The following is a 23,398-nucleotide window of genomic DNA, read 5'->3' as shown; positions in this document are numbered from 1 at the left end:
TTGGTACTCAGCTGCTCATTGTTGCATTTTAATGCACCTGAACAAACTGCCACTGCCAGAGAATAAAAGACATACGGTCTGTACATTTAGATATATGTTCCTGGAAGTTAGAATCACTGGCCATGTCATGTGTGGCCATCATCACTGATGCAGATATCCTTCATATTCCAGCCTAACTGACACACAAAGACTCTGGTGCTGACTGCAGCTCCAGGGCAGGAGGAGCAGTAATGTGAGGGCAAGCCCCTTAACAAACAGAGCTGTTTAACAAGTCCCTTAACACATGCTGACACAATGACATTGACCTTTTGCTCACGAATATGATCACTGCCAGTGGGATCTGCTTCCTTCTGAAGACTGACTGATCACAGGCTGTTGATATTTCTAGTTTTACCTTCCATCTGATAGATCACAGTAGAAAGAGACCAAAATAATTGAGAGAGACAAAAGAGGATGATGTTGCTGGCTGAGCCACCTCGACCCCCCGGGAGGCTGCTTATCACTCAGAGAAATACTATCTGCATGCTTTATGAATATAAATGTGTGAAGCTTTGTTTTGACAACAATCACATCCATCATTAATGCTTAATGGGTCCTCATTGTGTCAGCAGAGATTCATACGCTGTAGCTCTTTATGTAGCGCTCTATTTAAAGGATGGTATATTCGCGCAATTATTATTGCAATATATTGCAAAATTTGTTCAGCTGCTTCATCCTGAACACACCATTCTGCCTCTATTTATCATGTAACTGGATCTTTACACTAAAGGTGATGAGTAATTCAGAAAAAAAGACATATTTGATAAGTCTATCTCACATTTCCAGGCACTAAGCGGAGGCTCTACCACCTTACTTGTCCTCTACCCTCTGATACCAGGCGTTAATGGCTCCGAGCGTGTTTCCTCTATCACAGAATCTAGCTCAGCAGACGGCCATAGGACGAAAATGTCAAACACTCAAGAGTTTGTCCCACTGTAGGAGGCCTTTTGATTCCCTATATTACAACCAGAAAAAGTCATATCACCTTCAGTGCGTCAGACTTTAAGATGCAAAATGTCACTCTTCATCCATTCTTCAGCAACACTTCAAAATATAAGAAAATTGCCCATCAACATCATTTAGAAGACAGGGACTTGGCATAGATGTCCTGACAGCAAATGCAGATCTATCAAATTCAAACGTGAAAACATTTATGTTTATCACGCTTTAGACTGTAGATTTCATATTTTTCAAAAAATGCTGACGTCACTTTTATCATTCAGCTAGCCTATAGTGTCAGTCATGCAATATTCACACACCGCACTTTAATACTATTTTGGTTAACAACGGACTGTGCATTTTATCATTTCTTGTAAAAACACTCTAACACTAATTTAGTAACAGTATGTACTGTACATTTCACTTAGTCCCGTTGGTACTTTTTCCTTTGGTAAACCTGGAATGCAAGTATAAGGAAAATTTCAGGGGGAATCAAAATTGCAGTGAGGGGAATCACAAGTGCAGCGTTATAACGGTAATGACGCGAAATTAAACAAGATGGTGCAATCACTTAACATTTGAAAGAGTGAGTGGGTTCACCATGTGCTTCACATCTAAAATGTTCCAGTTAGATAAGCTGGTGCATCGTTGACCTTGGTAAAAACAGACATCTAATAATAATCATTGATTTAGCTACTTAATGTCTTTAAACTTACTCTGATTACAAATAAAATGTCAGCACAAAACAACATCATCACCTAATGTTGTTTCCTGTCGTTTCCATCCCACTTTGTTGCAGTAACTATAATAAAAATAGAATTTCAAACCAAGTAGGAGCAGAATTTCACAGATTTTTCTCCAGCTGGCTTTGAAAATACCACTTGGTTGACAGAGAGCTTTAGTAACAAAAACTAAAAAAAAAAACTAAAAAAAAAATGAAACTTAAGCTTTGTGCATACCAGATAAAAAACACAGCAGACTCTTTTATATGCCATGAGTTTGATGTGACATAGTTGATGTAGCACTGGTATGGTGATTGCATTCAACACCTCTGACAAAAGCCAATCACTGGGAGCCATTTCAGACTAAAGGCTGAGGACAAGGGTTGTCATTATCACCAAAAACCCTCAGGATGGGGCGGCAGGCTGCTCGCATACATTTCCTATTAATCATCATCAGGGAAGTCAGATTCAAGTGTACTACCAGGGCTGTAAACTAACGGTCGCCACTCGCCAAATGCGACTAAAATATTCCCCTGGCGACTAAATTTTGGAGGGCTACATGCCATGGGGCAGGTAAGTGTTTGTCACAATATAGCAAAACATTGCTGCGATAAAATGCCTAGACATTTTTGGAGGTGCACGTTGACGGACGCAGAGGCTCTGTGTCGGGGTTTCACGTCGACGCAGAGGCTCTGCGTCGTGACGGCGTCGACTTGACGCAGTAGTATAAATCAGCCTCCACGCGTCACCACCAGCCCGCGCAGTGTTGTTCCGGCGCAGCAATGTGGAGGCACATACCCGGTGTGAGTGACCCAAAAAGAAAGAGTATAGAGGAGAAAGCAGCGCACCAATTAATTTGTGGTTGGCAATAAAACGATGAAACTCGAGACCATCCGAGAGCACGAAGGAAGCAAATGTCACGCTGTTTGCAAATCAGTGTCTCTTCACTCAACCTGCCGTGACTGCTCTGACGTCTTTATCAGAAGAGACCAAAGATCATGCACTGATCCACTTTGTTCTGTTCTGTTCTATTTTTTTTATTATTTTCCTTGAATTTTGTTATTATCATTTGTTATCAGAACAGGAGGTTAACTGGTACTGGCACTGCCCATGTTCGCAATGTTTTGAATATTCAAAATATTAAAAATGTATTTTGAATAATATTTTGGTCTCTTTCCTAATATATATATATCGCTATATAACACTGTTATCTCAATGAAAAGTACTGAAACAGATGTATATGTAACAAAAAGAGGCAATTTATTACTTGGCCGGTAAAAAATTTACTTGGCCGGTAGATTTTTTCATCTACCGGTCCCATTGGCAGGTGAGCCAAAAAGTTAGTTTACAGCCCTGTGTACTACATACTTAATGTAAGTGTATGTTCCCTGATCAATACACATGCATAGTGACTCAGTTTCTATGGTGATAAATGAGCGTTTCCTTGTGTCTTTTCCTGGAAAGAAAATCTTCGATGACAAGATATTTCATCACTGATAATTACAGTCCTATCCAGGAAAAAGAAAAGGTTGAGTAAATGGAAGTATAATGACAAAGATTCCGTTTTGACGAATGGCATTTCTCATTAAAGGACTTTTTAGACCTTCCTTGAGACATGAGAATGATGATTGAGTTTGACGTAAAAAGTATCTCTCTGCAATGCAGTACGACCTTTTACAGCTGTTTAACTGAAATCGTACGTAATCTGTGAAGTAAGTGTAGGTGTAATGTCTGGCTGTTATAGCAGTAGGTGTGAAGATTATATGTGAGGTTCACAATAGGGACAGATAAGATAACCTTAAGAGCCATGTTGGCAGTATGTTCTGTTAGCAATGAAAACAAAACAGAAAACATCTAGTGATGGAAAGTATGAAAATATACCCAAGTAAAATGCTCTTATCAAAATTTTTTTATATCAAAGCAGTAATTCAACATTTTGGGAAATACACTTATTTTCCTTCTGGCGGTGAGTTAGATGAGAAGATCCATACCACTCGTCTCTGTTGGTTAAATACAAGGCTACAGCTAGCATCTGGTTAGCTGAGTTTAGCGCAAAGACTGGAAGCAGGGAGAAACAGCTAACCTGGCTTCCGTCCAGGAAACAAAATTTGCTGACCAGCATTTTAAAGCTCACTAATTAAAACGTTAGGTCTCATTTGTTAAGTCCATACAAAAACCAGCATGTCACTATTTGACGGGAGGTTATGTACCAGATTACTTTCTTGGCTCTGGCTCACCAAAAGGCTCTAATAAACCCAGTGTACACTACCTGCCCACACCAAACTTCAGACAAAGTTGGCGACAAGATTGTGAATATAGTAGAGCTTTTATCAGCTAATGAACCACAAGTAGGCCAATCTCACAGGAGTTGGTTGAGACAAAAACACAGCTAAAAATAGATTCATTACTGAGCTTTCGTTTGCATGGTGTCCAGAGACATGACCCCAAATCAAGTTTTGCTCCCGAATGTCTATATGGCAACTTTTATACTGCCCCCAAGTGGCTAAAAGAGCCCTACCTCGTACTTTACTGTGTTCAAGTGTTTCCTGTGGTATTTGCCTTTTGTAGGACTTTTAAGAGGGAATTAACACCATTATTATTTCTTCTGTACTTTTGTATCTGGTATTCGCAGTATCGGGTGGTTTACAAATTAAAATTTCATAAGCGAAAAAAGGAAATAAGCACAAAGAAAATCATGTGTTGCTGTAGTTCAAACACAAACAGAGATTTATGAATGAATTAGACATGGTCACAATAACGGAGACCATGTGTGGCATTAAAATACATTTTTAGAGTTGTACTTCTATTTTTCATATTTGAGGATATTTGAATGGTAGTATTTCCGTATTTTGTGGTGTGGCTTTTTTTAGTTATAAAATTTATATATATAAATATACGTATATATAGAATAATTTTCCCATCACTGGAAACATAATAGAAAGCGATCATATGGATTAAGGGCAGCAACATACCATACACACCATAAAAGAAGCAAAAATAACTAAAAATGACATTAATTTCACTTCTGACTTGAACACAAATGACTGCTGCCAAAGTAATTTGACTCCAACTTTTAGTTTTGTCCTTAGGCAGGTGCATATTGAAATCCGATTCCACAGCACCGCTGCTCTTGCTGTTTTGCCACATTGAAGGTACGAGGCAGTGAGAATGTTTTACACTCCAGACTCTGAGGCAATGAAGATGATAACGCTCACAGCCATTTGCTTCCCTGTCCTGCGCAGGCCGACCTCACGGTTAACTGTACTGCCCATCCCCCCACACTGTGTGAACTGCCTGTCCCCAGCAGGATGAGCTAGCTGTAAACCACACCAGGTCTATTAATTAATTAATGTACCCTAACTGCAGGGTTGGCTCCCTCCATTGTAGTGGAGCAGCTTTCAGCTCAGCTACAGCGGTGACCACTGGTGTGTCTTTTTGAGTGCCTGCGGTGTTGTGGTAGAAAGGAAAGGAGATAGAGAAGAGCAACAGACAACTGTGGATGGGAGGACGCCGTCAGCACCATAGTGACCATTAATCACCCAGGGCCATTGTGGTCGCGTCCTGTACACGGCGCCAGTACAGGCGGGCAGGCAGACAGAGAGAAAGAGGAGGAAGCAGAGGAAGAGGGAGAGAGGGGGCAGGGTGGCTGCAGGGAGAACGAGGGGCAGAGAATGGTTGGGGATCAGCCTGTATGTCCACCTCAGCTCCTACTGCGGGGCTGGGGAGCAGTGCTGCTGTCTCAGTGCTTGTCCTCCGTGTTCTCCCAGATCCCGGATCCTGAGGTAAGAGCCTAATACATCACCGTGTCCTCCACAGGTTCTTCTCAGGAATATCCTGAGGGTTTCTCTGTTGGTGGGTGGAGGTGCTTTGCCGTAGCTTTGTGTGATTCATGTTTACTGTTTGGTCGCCAGAGTTGTTGCTTTGTTTGCCTTACTGGATGAGGTGTGACTCACCATAAGTTACAACCTGATACATTATACGGTCTGACACGTTTTAATGGTTGCAAACACGAGGGTGAGTAAGATGAGTCCTGGTACAGACAAGTTGTTGTTTTTGTGCTTTCGACTATTGTGATCAGACCATGAAACTAGCAGCTGAAACCCATTATGTTTTCACGAAAACAAGGTAATAAAATAATGATGCTTCTGAAGAAAAAGACAATTCCCTTTGTGCATCGTGTTAAAATATCTCGATCTAAATATCAGACAAAACACTCCTTTATTATATTGGATTTTGAAATCATTAGTTATGCTTGTATATTACAGGCATTGGAAGCAAGCCATAGGAACAAACCAGCCTTGACATTGCAACAAACTGTATGTTGAATACTGTTGACAAATGTATGAGTAATCCCGTTTATGTACTGTCCTGACTAAATTGTATTTATACACATATAACCCTGTTCTGACATGTGACATTCACATCCAGCAACGAGCAGCAACAAAACAAACTATTGAGCTTATTATAGAAGGTCAGAGAAAGTACAAGAAACTCACAGAAAACAGCCTCCCTGTGGCTGCTGGTATGACGCACACAGAGCTTTCGAAAAAGTGGAAAAGTCAAGTTCCAGTTGGTGACAGATGATGCCCAGTAAATAAATGCTGTAGGCCAGATATAGTGTCAGCATGTGCAGGTGTCAGACAATGGAGAGACGTTGTGTGTGGCTAATTAACTTCAGGTAAAACATATAATAACAATATAAATAAAAAAAAAACAAAACAAAGAAAAAACATCAGGAAATAGAATCCAGATACTGTAGGTATGTGGCACATATTTGTATGTTTTTCTTTCTTTACACAGGATATCAGTTTTGTTAAGTATGACTTGTTAATTGGTCCTTTACGTGTGGAATAATCTGTATAACAGTGCTGATTTCTCACTTTTTTCAAAAGTTAATTCATTTAAATTTAAATTATATTATTCTTCCTTGATTATTCCCTAAAGGATCTCAGAAAAAACAAAACAGAACAGAACACTTTCACTGAATATGCAACAAGCGAAGAAACTCAACTATGCACCAAACAAAAATATGTAATAAATGTGGTACTTGGATAACTAGAGGTCATTATGATTCTGCATTTCTGTTGTTTGTTCCACCAAAAGGAAACTTGAGGCTTACAGCCACTAATCCTGCCACATGAAATGCCCCTCGAGAGGGAAAGAATTAGTGTTACATCATCACTCTTGAAGCAAAAAAAAAAATCGTTATTATTTAAGAGCGGTGCTAAATATCCTCATCAAGGCTAATCCGTCTGTGGGAGTTGCACAAGCACAGTGTAAATTCATTCAGACCATTTTCTTTTTCTTTGCACCCTCTTGGGTCTTCCACTGCAGACAAACACTGTAGGGGCCCTGAACACTGCTTGCACTGTCACAATTCAGTAATACGATATCAGGCGCAATAAACAACAGGTTATTTTGCCCCTGGTGCTGGCACAAAGGATAAAGGACAATGACATTAAATATTACAGTAACATCTTGTTGATTTACTTGGTTGTAAAAAATACTTAGATTTACTGTCTCGAAAACTTTATATGCAAATGGTTATCCTTCATAATGATAGCCTTTGCTCAAAATTTACCTACAAATTCCGATTTGCGTACATACTTGTGTGGGTTTTTGAGGATTTACTCATTTATTCCTTCTCTCCTGTAAAGCCTCAGTCCTCTGTGTTTACTGTATCACCATCTCAACTTATTCTTAGACCATTTTTCTATTTGACCTCATAATGGTGATATCAATAAAGGCAACAAATGTAATAAATGTCCATTTTCTGATCCATTGCTTGTTGCTGTATGGACTAAAGTATAGAGTTTCCAAAACAACCGTGTATGATCCAATCAAGTGATCGATACACAGTAGACGGGGGAGAAATCCTCCCGGTGGTTTTATCAGGAAAAAAGATGCTCTGCTGGCTGATCCAAGGCACATTGATCTAACGCAAAGACACACACACATTGTTTGTACTTATTGTTCCCCAATCCCCAGCTCTGGAGAGAGGGGTGTTTTGAAATGCGGAAAGTGTTCGTTTTGGTCACTATTGACTGAACTTTGTGCAGCAGAGAATTAAGGCACCTAAGACCATTGTGAAAGTTCAGAGAACATGCAGGAAAAGTCTGGAAACTGGCTTACTCAGGCTGCATGCCGGTCAGGGTTGGAGCACTTGTCTGTGCCGAGCAAGGGAAGATTCAGGTGGAGACAGAGGCAGAGAAACCCACAGGTTATGTTGGTGTCTGTTTCCGTGGCAGTTTGCACGTAGGCCTTCCTCATTTTTTTTTAACATTTTGCCCATGTCTTAAAAGAAACAGCTTTTCTTTTCCAAGTCAGCTTTGTGGTTTGGTCTTGGGGTGCTTCTGTTTGCCAGGAACTGTATGTCAGTTCAGTTCAATTTCATTCATCTAAATACACAGGAAAAATAACAAATAAAATGAATATGTCAACATTAGATGCATGCTTGTGGATAAATTGCGCTGAGAAGAGACTGGAATTACCACTGAAAACTTTGTCTATGTGACACTTGTGCAATAACTGGTGATTAGGGAATCTGTGCCCTTTTGAGGATTTCAAATGCTTCTTTCATATCTGAATTGTGTTAATATATGACTGCAATTTGTACAGTATATTGGCTTCAAAAAGGGTTCATCATTAATTCATTTTCTCTTGAAGTCAGAAAGATAAAGAAGTGACTGAAAAATCTCACACCAATTACTGTACTGACACACTACATTGCCTAAAGATCAAAGCATTGAACAGAAAACCAAGCATAATTCTTAGATGATGTGAAGCTTGAGATCTTGTTTTACTCCTTGAAGTTTGCTCGCTGTTGTTAGACCCGTTTGTGAAGATTTATTCATGTTGTGCAGATGCTTAAATGTTTTCTCCCCCCCCTACAGCTTTTACCCACAGATCCCCCGAAGAAGCCGGACCCCGTGACCTCAGAGACTGTTGTTTTTTGGGGGTTGCGGTTATGGCAGGTCATTGGCATCTTTGCGGTGTTTGTCTTGGCAGTTGGTCAGTATATCGCTTGAAATCACTTTGTTGTTTATAATGAGAAATAAGTGCAGGGCAAAGATGTCTGTGCATGTAATTACTTATCCACAGTATGATCATCAAGCACAGTGTGATTAGTACTTACAGCAGTAACTGTAGAATAAGGAAAGTGGATCTAATATTAAAGTAGTTAACTAACAAATCTTCTACTACTCTTTGGTCTAGTCTTTGTTTAAAGGGTCAGTTCATCCAAATTAAAAATATTCTCACTTTCCTCTATGCTATGTAGCCATTGATACAGTTTTGGTTTTATTTGCCCAGGTTCTGACATTTACATCTTAGTTTTCTGCTTCCACCTTGATACAAGAGAGGTGCATACAACTTTGTTTTTGGAGCTCAAAAGACTGAAAAATTGCAGATCTGCACATCTCTAGTCAAGTCAAAGTGTTCATTGTCATACTCACAGTGAAAGACCCCTTTGGATGAAAATCAAGTTTTTATGTCCATAAGAGTTTTTTTTATTTTTTATTATAATATAAGACATGAGTCAAATAAGCAGTCAACACCGTGACTGCGTGTTTCCACTTTGGAAATGCAGTGAACAGCGAGGAGCCAATCCTGTCAACTTGCGGGGACAGGTGGGCAGGCAAAATAAACCTGAAACCTTGTCAGTGCAGAGAGCAAGAATTTGCATTAGCACAACCACTAAGACTGTGCATGCCACTGCCGTTTATAAGCTAACAAACAGCATAAACAAATAGAAGATGTTTACTACAGACTGATATGTCTGCTAGTTGTCTATTTTGGTGCACAATAGACTCCAACATCTGAAGTTTGGGTCTGACTGAGGCTCAAACATGTAGCTGAGTCTCTCCAGTGTTTCCTCTAATTCTAACCATCATGATACGCACTGCTCTTTCACCTGTCACCGACACCTTGTCAGCACAGAGAGCTAGAGTTTGCATTAGCACAGCCGCTAACACTATGTCAAGCACAGCCAGTAACAAGCTAACAAACAACACCAACAAATAATTACACTTACCACTCTGATAACGTCTCCTAGTCGCTGAGTTTGATGCAACAACAACACCTGACCGAGGCTGAAATGTGTAGCTGAGTTTCTCCGATGTTTCCTCCGCTAACCATCTTAATAGGCACTGCTCTTTCACCTGTCAACGTAACGTAATCGGTGGTGGTGGGTGGGGCACAAGGCCTGATCCAGATTTCTCAATGAGGAAGTAAGCGTACATGTGCTCCCCCCCCCCCCCCCCCCCCCCGTTTTTCCTGTACTATGAGATTCCTCCTTTACCTTCCACACTGAATGTCAGTGTAAAAAAATGAAAAATGTAATCATGAGAGAAAATGAATAAAATATCAGGAGAGAACAAACAAAATGAATAAAACATCTGAAGAACTCTATGTTCACTATACATTATACAGAATATTATTACGTGACAAAATTCTGTATAGAGACAGTGAGTGAGTTTCTGTGAGTATGCAGTGTGTATGTGATCTGCTTCTTGTATGGTGAGGTGGGTAAAGGTGAGGGCAGGGGTAGTGGATTAGATCTGTTGATCTCATAGCCTGGGGATAAAAGCTGTCCCTCATTCTGGAGGGTATATTCTGTGGACTCTGCTTTGGTAGATGTCCTGCAGAGGTGAAAGGGACACCCTGACGATCTATTCAGCAGTCTTTGCCAATCTCCGCTTGCATTTGCAGTCCATGGCGGTGCCCAGTGGGATGCGGCTGGTCAAGATGCTCTCTGTGGTGCAGCTGTAGAAGTTGCTGAGAATCTTCGGTGACATGCCGAATATACTCATCATTTCATAAGTACAGCCGCTGTTGTGCTTTCTTGACCAGCTGCGTGATCTGGGTTTCATGTCCAGTTGAGGTAATCACTGATGTGGACGCACCATGAATTTGAATTTTGTCTCGATTGTCTTATCCGTGTTGGGAGAGACATTGTTGTTGTCACACCATATCACCAGTCTGGCCACCTCGCTCCTGTACGCCGCTTCGTCACCTCCAGTGATCAGACGACTGAGTGTGGTGGCGTCAGCAAATTTCAGGATAATGTTGTGCTTGTCTGTTCTGTGGTAAACGCTAACATGCAGATGTTACACAGATTTTCACCATCTTATATTAGCTTAGAGACATTTCACTCAAAACCATAAATGTGAACCTTATGGTGGTGCTAAAGGAAAGGTCAGGGGAATATCAAAGTCACCAGGATTCATCATCTTAGAACCATGAATGTCTGTACAAAATTTTGTAGCAATCAGTCCGGTAGATATTGAAACATTTGACCGGATGTGTGAAAAATTGGAGCTGTTGGTGGGGCTAGATGAAAATCAGGGAATCACCAAAGTCTAAAATTGCACTCTATCCAATAGTTGTTGAGATATTTCGGTTTAGATCAAAGTGGTGGACCGACTGAAAAAAAGAACCAGTCGACCAACAGGCAGACAGACCAACACTACCACGCCACACTGACCTTGCTGTCATTGGTTTCATGGATGATTTGTTTTGTAGACAGCCGTTCCTACAGATACTGTCCACTGTGATGTCTGATGTCTGATGTGGGCTGTCTGCCATAATGGGAACATTGTTTCTGTCAAGTGCTACGCTTGAATTTTGTAAAAAGTTTCATTAACCTCTATTATACCACTGTACTGCAGTGGATGCAGGAATTTGGGGGAAAATTGGGCAAATACAGCCAAAACTATCCGTACCATGACCCTTTAAAACACTTTAATCTATACTAATTGTGTATTAGATGTCACAATTAGTGACATGTTCTATTCAACTCAGTGGCTCGTGTGTTTTTGTCCCTTTCTCCCTCAGTTATCACTCTGTGTTGTATATTCAAATGTCGAATCCCGAGAACCAAAAAGGAAATAGAGGCGCGGCACGCGCAACGGCAAGCCGCCAAAAAATACGCCAACACATTAGAGACAGTGCCACCTCTGAATGAGCTGACTGAGATCCCAGGATGTAAGTACCACTTTAATATCTTTCCAGTATTAATATGACTATATTAAATTGGTAATAATAACAAGCATGAGCTCTAACTCTGATGTCAACTGTGGCGCTTTCCTGGAATCGCCCTGCCTGCTTTTTCTTGTGCCACAGTTTCTTGTAGTTCTCTGTTTGAGGCTGCACAGGGCAACTTCAAATGCTGGTGGCTGCAAAGGAGAGAATGGGAGATAAATGTTTGAAAACTGACCGGTCATACACTGAAGTCCTGTGACATCAATAAACTGCTCATTATGCCCCCATACACCAGTCTGTAATTGCTGGATTTGGGTCTCTGTCTATGGGCAGAGGAGAATATTTAATACTACACTGAATTTTTAGTTTTTAATACAGGGTCTTACAGGACTTCACTGTTGTAGTCCCACTTTATGATTAAGGCTAAGAGGACAGCTGTCTTTTTACATAACTTCTTTTCTAGGGCAACTTTAATTACTGAAAATTTCACTGTCTCTTCTTTTCACCTCACAAAACTTGCTGCACTTGGTTACTTTACTTCTGTTCTGTGTTAGGCTCTGTTATACTTAATCTTCTCTTCTCTTCTCTTCTCTTCTTCCTGCTTTTCTTCCAGCTACCTCAGATGCCTCTGCAGTACAGACAGTCTCTGAGCAGGTCCAACCTCAAAGTGCAAACAGCAGCCAGCTCTCAGTAGTTAGGGTCAGCGAGGAGCCCTCCAGCTCCGTCAGTTTGCCTGAGACGGGATGATTTTTTTTTCTTTTTTCACCTTTTCTTTTAATCTTCTCTCAGACAGTCTTCTTGGCTGAGTGACTTTAAAAAACACAGTGTAATACATTGGCAACCACTGTAAAAGTCACCTTCATGCATCCAGCATCCGTCTGTGCTGCAGTTAGTCCATCTGGTCTTCCTTTAACGCCATGGGAATGAAATTCAAGAAAATAAAAATGCATCTTTCATTCAGCTACATCACTTTTGAAAGCACAATTTTAATTTTCCAAATTTTGCTTGGTTGTGGAGTTGCACTGCTGCAGTAACTGTGCAGGAGAAAATTCAACTTTGACTGTGGCTAAAAATCACGACTTCTTTAGGGCAGCTGGACTTTATATGTAGTTTATACTTTTTGTAATTTGTGAGGCTCCCCTCTTTCTCAACGCCTAGATGTTTTTAATGTAAATGCACATATTTCGCTTCAAGTATATTTGCATGAAAATGTCAAGAGAAAATGACCAGTTGAAATGGTAACGCACGCTGCATGCCTGTCTGTTCTCTGTGTCCGTCTTTTCCCCCACCTGTCTGTTTTCTTTCCTGAGATTAGATTTGACTAAAGCAAATCACTCACAGTATCTCCTACTGCTCTTAATTAAATATGATCATGGATGTCAGCACTGGTCTCGTCTGTGGTTAACTGTTCTTGTTCTTACTTCTCTCTCTCTCTCTCTCTCTGGAATTTGGTGTGTTGCCTTGTGTGTGTCTAAGCCATCTCAGCTGCCTAGCAGTGGCTTTTTAAGATCGGTGACAGATACGGACTGACATCTGTCTCGTCTCGTTCCTCTGGATGATATATTATGCAGCCGTGTGCATAAGTACAGTCATCGGTTATTGTGAAATTAATTATGGAAGAAAAAGCATCGAGCTGTCAATAAGTTTTTCTTGCATGAGAACTGTGTCAAATGAGATCTGTGTTAGAGGATGAAAAGAAAAATCACATGATGAAGCTGCTGTGGCGAGAGCATCCGTATCTCTTCAGTCCCCAGAGTCACCACAGAGACTTGATCTAATATGCATTGGAGAAAATCCTCTTTCGTGACTATTTAACTAATCAACCATGTGGCTGGGAGAGGGGCTTAAGGGGGCTGCACTGACTACAGCCGTTATAAAGAGTGATGATGAACACATATTTATTAGCAGCTCTCAACCATGAACTCCCAACAAAATACACTGTAATGTCTGCTGCTGGGTTAACTAAGGAGGAGGGGAACAGAAATGTAAGCAAAATATGCAAATTGCTGCCTTTCTCCAGTGATTATGTCATGGGTACGACGAGATGCAACATGTAATAATCATCCGACAAACCAAATGACCACATACAGTGAAAATCGAGGGGATGCAGTGTCGTTGAATGCGAAGCAGTAAACATCTAGTAAACACAGAATGAAATTCATAATCAAAACTTTTTTAAGTTTCTTTAGAAAATGAGGGCTTGATTATGCAGAGGAACAGTACACAGGAAATGTTCTTCCAGACAAATCAGCAAAAACAGCACCCACTATAACTGAGCAGTTAATTAAATGTTAGAAATGAGGATCAAGAAATGCCCTTTCTCATCTCCTGGATGTGTGCATGAATATATTTTTCAGACGTAACGGATGCTTATCAAATCAGAAATAAAGGTACTTGTGTTGTGTAAACTGTATGATTAAACTGACCAAAGTTTTTGCACCGTTAAGATGTCTGACATTCCTCCATGTAGCTTTTCTCCACGCCTCCATTTACACGTACTTAACCGAACCGTTAAAAGCATCGGGGATAAAATACGAGAAAAGGAAGCAGTTTTCGGTTTCACAGCCGATATCTGTCTGAAATTGTGAGACAGAAAAAAAAGGAACAAAGTCTTCGTCTCTGTCTCTGTCTGTCATCCCTTTCTCTCCCTCTCCATCACAAGCACTCATACAAATCCAATAAAAAGCAGGGACTGAAAAGACAGGGTTTTGAACGTCACTTATACTTGCAGCATCGACTCTCAGCAGACCTGATTCTTCTGCAGTGCGGAGTGTGTAATTTCAAGTACGGCTGAAAATGGAAGCGGTGTCAGTGTCACCAAACTGTTGCAGCTCTTGTAACAACTCAAACACTCCCCTCACACATCTGTCTCCTCGTGGCTCTGAATGGGCAGCGAGGAAAAGGTTGTTTGAGGTTCACGGCACGCCGACTGATGAGTGACGGACTTGCGAAAAGGAATTTGGTCCGGTTACAAGTCCGGCTTTGTTCCTCAAGGATGAAAATACAAACTTATTTTAATAAAACAGGCGATGTTAAGTGATATCAGAGAGACAGTTTCTGGCTAGCAGGAACATCAGTCCTGATCCTGACAATAAGTTATATCACCTCAGTCAGAATGAACTCTCATGTTTGTGTTTTTTAAATGCCAAAATGCACTGTGCCCTCAAAAACTATACCAGTTGTAGCTGTTCTGAACTTTTGACATTTAGTGACGGTGCCAGGGTCAAGGCCTTTTGCAGAAGGCAATGTTAACCTTTAATTATTCCACTATGGTGCACAGTGTGTAAATAGCAGGACACTGGGGCGAAAAAAAAAAAGGCACCAACCCACCAAGTTTGACCAAAGTTGGAACAATGTGTGAGTCACGCGTGGGTTTTGAAATCAGACATTTAATTACACCCTCCCCCCATTTAGCCATCACCAGCCCCGGCTTTAACCTGCCGCACTGATCCATCGTCTACTTTGTCACAGGAAATGAAAAAGGAAAGAGCGTACGAGCAGAGGATAAGAGCAGAAGACCGTTTCAGAATTCAGTCAAAACACAAAGAAATCTATTCACAAACATTCTGATGGTTGATTGATTATTTTAAGTCCGCTGGATTCAGACAACACAGTATAACACATGAGCAAAATCATTTCAGGTTTTCTCCGACCCCCGCCGGCAACTTCTGACATTTGGTCTGTGTTTGTCATTTGGCTTCTTGGCCTTTGTTTGTGTATCCAGTGTCTCTGCAGCTTTTGTAGAGCACCGGGCAAATGTTTGCTTTGCTACTGGAAAAAGAGAGGGAGAGAGAGAGAGAGAGAGAGAGAGAAAAGGAAGCAATGAAGTTCCATTGACCCTGTCTGGTGTCTTTCCTTTGAGCAATTTTCACAGATTTTAAACAATAGTTGTTGAAGTGTAAAATCACACCAATGTTTCTTGTTGACACAGTCAGGTGTAATTTGTTAAGTCTTGCATAGTTCTTTTTTTTTTGGACACTGTTAGGATTGTCAGCTTTATTTTTAGGGGTTCAGCTCTCATTTTGCAAAGCTGTCTGGGAAATCTGATGCCTGAAAACAACTGCTACGGGTTTAATGTTTCCTTTTAATAAATTCCTTTCAAGGACTGCCTTTAGTTTTCATGAAAAAAAAAAAAGAAATCTTAATTTAAACAATTTGAATGAGGTAGCCTATAACTTGAACAAATGAGTTTTACATAAAACAAAGAGACTGCAGAGTTCAAGCTTAAAAACTTTTGAACATTTAATGGTTCAAGATTTCCACATGCAGCCAACCTGTTATTATTTTTGCAGGTATACTCTTACACATTATCAGGCAGGTTTGGAGATATTTGCTTCAGAGAAGATGTGGGGACAGTCAGAGAGAATTAAAGCAATAGTTTGATATTTTGGAAAATATGCTTTCTAGCCGAAAATGTGTTTTCTAGAGAGTTAGCAGAAAAAATTGATAATAATATCTGGCTCTGTCCAAAGTAAACAACATCCAAAACCGAAATGTATAAACGTTCTTGGCCGGCAGCATAAACTTCCTGAAGTGCTGTCGTCACGGTGAATTCTCTGCTGGTTGCGTCACATGACCACAACTTGTCGTTTTTATACTTTTTTTTTTTTGTACGAATTAAACAAATAAAAGTTATAATTTCTTAATTATTGAGATTTACAGATGCTGGTAGGCAGATTGTGTTATTTTAGAAAGAGTCATGCTGGCTGTTTCCTGCTTTTTCCAGGCTTTATGCTGGTTGAAGCTTTATGTTTACTGGACAGACATAAGAGTGTTATGAATCTTCTCATCTAACTCTTGGCCAGAATGTAAATAAGTGTGTTTCCCAAAATGCCAAACCACGGCTCTAAGTCCACAGGAATTATTTTCATTCTAAATTCCCCTGTTATTTTACTTGCTACCTAAATATACCAAACTAAACCTGGTAACATTAGGAGATATTCATCCTCACTATCTTTTGTTGGCTGTGTACATCCTCAGGGTGTCACCTCTTGAAGAATAATGAGAAAAACACTGTCTTCTGTCAACACACACACAAAGCTGACTGTAAACCTTTGTTCTGCTTTTCTCACCCAGAAAGCACTTCTAACAATCCCATTAAAAGAATAAATAGACCATGCTTATTAGAACAGATAGAAACATATGTGCCTTCATTACATGCAACCTACTTAGCCTGGCTTTCTGTTGGGTTTAATTCTCCCTTCCAATTACTGTTAGAGGCAGGACCCTGATGATACCTGATGCCGCCATGAGGCCTTTAACCCCTCATTTTTTTCATGTTTTTTTTCTTGCAGCTGCAAAAGCAGAAGAAAAGGAGGAGGTGACAACAGTGTCTGGGAAAGTGGATGGTGACAAAGGAGGGAAGAAGACCAAGGAGGTCAAGAAAGAGGGCAAGGGTGCCAAAGAAGGGAAAGGAGATGAAAATGATGCTCCAACAAAAAAGAAGGGTGAAAAAGGTGAAAAGGGAGCAGCCAAGAAAGAAGAAGGTGAAGGAAAAGGAAAGAAATCTGGAGAGAAGGGAGACAAAGGGGAAAAAGGCGAGAAATGAGAGAAAGGGGGAAAAGGAGGCGCTAAAGGGGGAGCCAAGAAAGCTCAGAAGTGAACTCTGCCTTCCACTGACAAACACTGGAAGAAAAAAATTATTTCATACTTTTCACTGCAAACATTTTGGGCAATTTCTTTCTAAAATGATATTTGTATGATATTATATTTAAAATAAAGAAAAAGATTATATATAAGAACATGCATTATGGGTATTTTGTCTACATCAGAATCATGAAAGTTGCAAAAAAAAGTATGAGTACAGTAAAATTATAGATTTATTGACTTATTCACAATTCACTGATGAACATTAGAAACCAGATAACATCTTCCTACTTGAGTCCAAGTTTACACTGATATCTACAACATGCCTACATCACCATGGAGTGATGAGAAGGTGAGATGTGTCTTAAAAAAAAAACAAAACAAACAAACAAACAAACAAAACAAACAAAAGAAAAACACTGCCCACATACTGTATGTAAAGCATGAAGACCAATGTCGACTCCACTGAGTACATTTCGGCACGAGATAAATAAAAGACAATGAAACACATTTTATACTTCCATGAGAGGTATTCGAAAACAATGAATTACAACATTAGCTCTATGGTTATTGGCCTTATTGTACACTTGATTCCAAAACACAATCATTTTACATGATACAATCAGAACAAAATACTGTATTATAGGGTATTAAAGTGCTCATATATAATTTTCCAAGTGTTATTTTAATAAAAGATTTGAATGCTCTGATACCACCCCTGCCCTTTTAATGAGAAACTGCATTACACAACGGCAACATCTTTACTTGCCCAGCGGCAGTTAGTGGAAAGTCTGATTGGATTAGAAGAACAACCACCTCAGTCAGCTGCAGTCTTAAACGTTGTACATGTTACGACTATACCAACAGGATATCACTTTATTATCAAGTGACAAGAGCTTCCCCTCAACCTTAGTCTTTTCCTTTTTTCCATCATTGTGGCCTGAAGCCACCTCTAATTACTGTTGTAGCGAATCCACTCGAGTCGCAATCATGACCGGTCCCCATGGAAATGTCCCAGTTGGATCCAATTTGAGTTCCTTAAAGGCCCAAACACGCTTCTCAGAATTCTACAGCTAATGACTCAAAATCACAGGCGTCTGACCAGCTGTCAAAAACAGGAAGTTGTCTGGCTCAAATGAGTTTTGTGGATATATCTAAAATGATTTTATATTTTCCTTATTGCCAAAAAAAAGCCATAAAAAGACCAAAAATATCAATGCGTTAGTCCATCTCTCAGTACTTTCCTACCATGCTGTTGTCTCTCATCCAAAAGCCTATTTGTTTCTACTAAAAGTATAAATGTTTAAAATTGTGTGTCTCAAATATTTTGTTTAATTTTTAAAAAAAGAAAGGCTGTGTAATTTCCCAAAACACCTGGGCCCTGTAGCTTTAGGCAAACTTTACTCAGACAGGAGTAAATAGTGTATTTGTTGGGGACTTTTTTTAGCTGCGGATTAACACACATTTGGTTAGCTAGTGAGTATTTACGCACACAGGATGGTATTTGTGGGATTGGCTCAGAAAAATAAAAAAATAAAAAACTACACTACCCATGTATTTTGTAATAAAGAAACATGTCACCCAATAAAAAGGTGTGGCTCATTAGTGTGTCCGACAATACTTATAAGTCAGGCAAATGTTGATTTTTGGTCTTTTCATGGGATTTGCTGTCAATAAGAAGAACATTGACAGACTGACCCTTAAAACATCTGCTTGATGGGAAAACAGCAAAGACAATTTATAAAGTTGTCTGAATTTAGTGTTTTCTACTCTTTTACGTGCAGTATAAATCTGCTGGGTGGACTTGTAACAGAGCAGACCGGGCTCTAACCTTTCAAAACTGAGTCACAGCACACATGATAATGGACTGAGCAACTGGTGGAGCAAACCTGGGAATCAGGAAGGTGGGAAGCATAACTCAGTCTGCGTGAAGTCACTAAAGGCAGACGACAGCAAGAGGGACAAGAGTTGTTGCCATCGAACGGTGGTCACCAGATGTGAAAAAAAACCAAACATAAAAAAAAACAAAATAAAAAACATGGGATAACACTGTGCTCAAGAGCAAATATTAGCTTTGGTCACATATCAGTTGGAATTTATGTGTGAGGTAAAACTCCATTTAGCTGAATCTGAGCTAAATCACAAATCCATCACACACGTTCGTCCAAACCAAATAGTGACTAATTCTGCTCCCGAGACCAAGTTAAGTCAAAAATCCAAGTGGAGGATTTAAGAGCAACAAAACTGCCTTTAATATTAATGGTCTCAGTCCATTGTTACTGAGCTACTGAGTGTTGTGGATGGTTTTCTCATTTGCTTCACTGCTGTTTACATGGAACTGAATATTTATTTTAAAAACTTCAATCTATGTGGGAGCTGTATTTCAACACTTTTATCTTGACATTTTCCTACACTAACTACCAGTAGCAAATACTTTTTTTTTTTTCTTTTTTCTTTTTTTTTTTGGAGAGCGGGTGACTTTAAGACTTTTTGGTCACTGTAAACAAGATGGTGGATGAAAATACTGCAAAACAACCTTTTTCCCTGGCAGCATATCATGCCTTTTCTCTTTGGTATAATAGATTATGTGACCTAACCTGCAAACCGTGCAGGTTAAGTGCAGTAAGTTACAAGTTACAGAGTTTGAAATACCTTGTCTAATGCTTCGTTAAATGCTAGTCTGAATGCCCTCTGTCACCTGTAAATGTATTCACCAGTTTTGATTTGGACAATGTACATAATCAAATATTGCAAACATTCCGTAAACAAACACATGAAAAAAAAAAATTATATACACTGAAACATAGCTTTATAACATATCCATACACATGAACACTATTAGCTCACAATTAGAATGTATTTCTGATCTTTGTAAACATTGTGACTTGTATATATACATCAAAAAGCAGCATAACACTGGACCATCTGTGAAAATTTCTGTGTGTTTTTCATCTCTGGGTTTTCCTTCATATCCACCACAAATGTCGCTCTTGGAATTTCCAGGGGAATTTGAGATTTTCTTGGATTCCTCATTTAATTAACATTCCACTGAAATATATGACCGTTTCCTGCGCCCTGTGTTTTTTTAAATGGGGGGTCTCTTCCTTTGAAAACTTAGCGAGAACACTTGATACTATTTCTGTCAGATTTCTATTAAGGACCTCTTTACCTCAGATGACACTCAACCCAAAGAAAGAGACAGTCCTCAAAGAGATATTCTTACTTTGGCATCGTTTTGTGTGTGTGTGTGTATGTGTGTGTGTGTGTGTGTGTGTGTGTGTGTGTGTGTGTGTATCTTGTGTGTGTGTTTTGTTAGAGAATTTGAATATGAAACATTCATTTGAACTCTTCGAAATCTGTTGCAATCAGAGAGATGAATACCGGGTCTTTCTAAACAGCAGAGACTGTACAACGTTTTTTTGAAAACAAGAATATTTTAACACAGCCTTATATAACCTACCAACATCCTCTGGAGAGAAATGCTGACCATGCTAAAACACCACTTTAAACGTATAAAAATAGGTGTGCAACAACAGAGGACTTCAATTACCTGAGTACCTTCCCTTTTACACTGAAGTGGATTTAAGTCAATGCAGAACAAATGAGAAACCGTGCCAGAAAACATGAACAGATCCCTCAAAATAGTAGCATTAATAATTTTTTTGGAAGCCGAGCCCACACGTCGTCTACTCACACTGACTTAATGTGAAACCTTGCTGATGAAATTGCCCACACATGTGCCACTAAGTGCACTCAAAATCCACCTGGCTTTACATAGGTGATTAAGGCTGTTCCTGGCAACTACTGCAACTAACTAACCTCAGTTTGATTTATGCACAAGAGCTGAGCAACAAGACATCTGCCAAAAAAGCAAACAGAAAACTCGATGGCAGTGGGAAAGAAATAAGAAACGGCAGTCTGTTTTCAGCCTTTTACACATTCACTGTGGCAGGTGGTTGTTGAAAGAGTTGAGAGTGTTTGCCACAACAATGAGGGTCATCATCCCTCAAATAAAGGTGGCCCAGCTCACAAAAGTGATACACCCTTTTTTCTTTTTTTTCTTTTTTTTTTTGTTACCTTGAGCCTCATCAGTTGCCAAAGTTCTGGCTCGATTCACAGGAGAAAAAAAACTGGCAGACCATCCTGAGACTGTGTTATGATTTGTTTTTTTTTTTGTTTGTTTGTTTTCCAGTTTTCATCCCTATACACAGCGGTCACATGACCGTCTCCCTCTCCTCCTCGACCACGGGCGAGGGTTTCTCGTCCTCGCAGGGCCGCGTGTGAGCAGAATGCTCCTCCTCGGGGATGTGGAGCTCCTGTCCCGACGAAGGTATCGAGTTCTCTGAGACGGAGCCGTTCTTCACGTACCCGGGGAGGTTCCTGTGCCCGTTCACAGGCACCGGTCCCAGCCTCGTGGTGAGGTGGAGGGCCAGCGGTCCTCTGGCGGTGACGTTGGTAACACTGGTGTGTGATACCATAGGTCCATAGCTGTAAGTGTTACTGCCACTCCGAGCTTTTCTTTTGAAGTCCAGTGCCAGAGTTCTCCTGCTCCAGGACTTTTTGATCTCAGCTTGAACCTTTGAAGAGAAGAAGTTATTTAGCCACGAAAGAGCTTAAATATGATGCAGGAGTTTTTACTGTAAAATGCAAAACTTTATGAGTCCTTACCTCTCCGTTGCAAAAGCAGTATATAATTGCAACTAAGAATCCCTGGAAAAGAGAAGATAAGAGATATCTTTAGTGTGGAGATAATATGACATTTAAGCCGTATACATTGATATTTCCTATGGTATTTTAAATCATCAGCCACCCTTCTCTTCCTCTTTATCTTAATTAAGATCCAACTGCAACCAAATACCTCATCATAAAGTAACTAATAGATAATTGATCCCTCTTCCTTTTATTAACGAGTCGCTGACAGTGTTTTCAGTGATAAAGACATGTCGACCTTGAGGACATGTAAAATCCTCATCAGGTCAGTCAGATTTGTTCAGCTTGAAAGGACACATTAATATTAATGGCCCGCAGAGCTGAAAGTAACATTTCTACCGCAGCAGCTTCACCTGGAAGGAGTTAAACAGCATCTCATAGTGCATCTGGATCAGCCAGGGAACTCCAGACACCTCTGTGTACGGCATGGCGTTGAATATGATGTAGTGGACACCAAACAGTGGCATCAGCACCAGCGTGGACTTCAGCAGTTTTCTGTAACAGCAGAGGAACGTTTTTGTAATCTTAACAAAATATTATACGGTCAACCTTCAGCACATTATAGAACTAAAGCATCTAATTTGTGCATGTTAATTCAATTATTCATTCATTCATTTTGTTTAACTATTGCTTCACTTTTTATGGCTTCACTTAAGCAAAAAATTATTTCTGGTTTGGTGTTAAAACAATTAGTTGATTAATTAATTAGTCCCATTACTTCAATTCTTTTCTGTTGTTTAAGTTTAAGTGAACTTTAAGTCATTTATTGAGCAAAAATGCTAAACATTCTCTGTTTCCATCTTTTCAAATGTGAGGATCTGCTCCTTTTATTTTTCATTTAAAGTCTTTATAAAATTCAAAATCTGTGAGTCACATGAAACAAGCAATTTAAAGACCGTCACCTGAGACCCTCTAACTGACAACAGCATTTTTTACTATTTTCTATTACTCGTTGAGATTATAAAATAGATTACATAATACATAATAAGAGGCTGATTAATCTGTAATGATAACAATCATTACTTGCAGCCTTTGGTTCATGACAGTGAAGGGTCATTATTATGTATCACTGCAATCTTCGCTGCAATTTTCGATCCTGCCTCATCATTCATGGCTTCATCATGCTGGCGGTGGTGCAGGATATTAATATGTGATATGATGAATTAATCAAAATAAGCAGCTGCTCTAGTAAAATTTTGAATTGAAAATAATAATTTTGCACAATGCTAGTCCTCAGTACCTGTACTGTTGCCTTGTGTCACACCTTCCAGCGTTTGTTTCTCGTAATTTAGTTGCCAAGACTCTGATGATGTTCAGAAATAACATAAAATTAACCTGGAAAAAAAATAGAAACACAAATATATGATTGGGTGTCACTGGAAACATAATAAGGTGTCTTATCCAACAGCTGTTATGCCACA

The 23,398-nt window shown here is 39.8% G+C and overlaps 2 protein-coding genes across 3 annotated transcripts in view; one reads left to right on the top strand and one right to left on the bottom strand.

Annotated features, from left to right (window-relative positions):
• The first annotated feature begins 4,991 nt into the window (after positions 1-4,991).
• Positions 4,992-17,422, top strand: tmie (transmembrane inner ear). 2 transcript variants are annotated; one of them, XM_056391692.1, is made up of 4 exons: positions 4,992-5,482; positions 8,594-8,711; positions 11,535-11,684; positions 12,295-13,063. In XM_056391692.1, exons 1-4 carry the CDS (start codon positions 5,372-5,374, stop codon positions 12,426-12,428), a joined length of 513 nt encoding a protein of 170 aa, XP_056247667.1. In that variant the 5' UTR covers positions 4,992-5,371; the 3' UTR covers positions 12,429-13,063. The 2 variants fall into 2 exon arrangements, with proteins under 2 accessions (XP_056247667.1, XP_056247666.1); XM_056391691.1 differs by lacking the exon at positions 12,295-13,063 and adding an exon at positions 16,976-17,422 and having other exon boundaries at positions 4,993-5,482.
• Positions 17,423-17,482: 60 nt separating this feature from the next.
• pth1r (parathyroid hormone 1 receptor) overlaps positions 17,483-23,398 on the bottom strand; it is a 47,259-nt gene continuing 41,343 nt past the window's right edge. The window contains exons 10-13 of the mRNA XM_056391690.1: positions 23,218-23,312; positions 22,331-22,472; positions 21,936-21,977; positions 17,483-21,844 (exon numbers count right to left, since the gene is read on the bottom strand). Of these exons, the coding sequence (XP_056247665.1) occupies positions 21,482-21,844; positions 21,936-21,977; positions 22,331-22,472; positions 23,218-23,312 (642 nt within the window). The 3' untranslated portion in view covers positions 17,483-21,481. The remainder of the gene's footprint in view (positions 21,845-21,935; positions 21,978-22,330; positions 22,473-23,217; positions 23,313-23,398) is intronic.

This window comes from Seriola aureovittata, chromosome 12 (assembly GCF_021018895.1).
Source record: "Seriola aureovittata isolate HTS-2021-v1 ecotype China chromosome 12, ASM2101889v1, whole genome shotgun sequence".
NCBI classification, from domain to species: domain Eukaryota; kingdom Metazoa; phylum Chordata; class Actinopteri; order Carangiformes; family Carangidae; genus Seriola; species Seriola aureovittata.
The sequence above is the reverse complement of the archived record's forward strand: the minus strand, read 5'-3'. Positions and strand labels throughout refer to the sequence as shown.

Excerpts from the sequence above, each read along its gene's own strand:
- tmie (XM_056391691.1), top strand. The coding sequence starts at position 5,372 with ATGGTTGGGGATCAGCCTGTATGTCCACCTCAGCTCCTACTGCGGGGC. Across the intron at positions 5,483-8,593 it reads CCCAGATCCCGGATCCTGAG|CTTTTACCCACAGATCCCCC; the intron begins GTAAGAGCCTAA and ends CCCCCCCTACAG. Across the intron at positions 8,712-11,534 it reads GGTGTTTGTCTTGGCAGTTG|TTATCACTCTGTGTTGTATA; the intron begins GTCAGTATATCG and ends TTTCTCCCTCAG.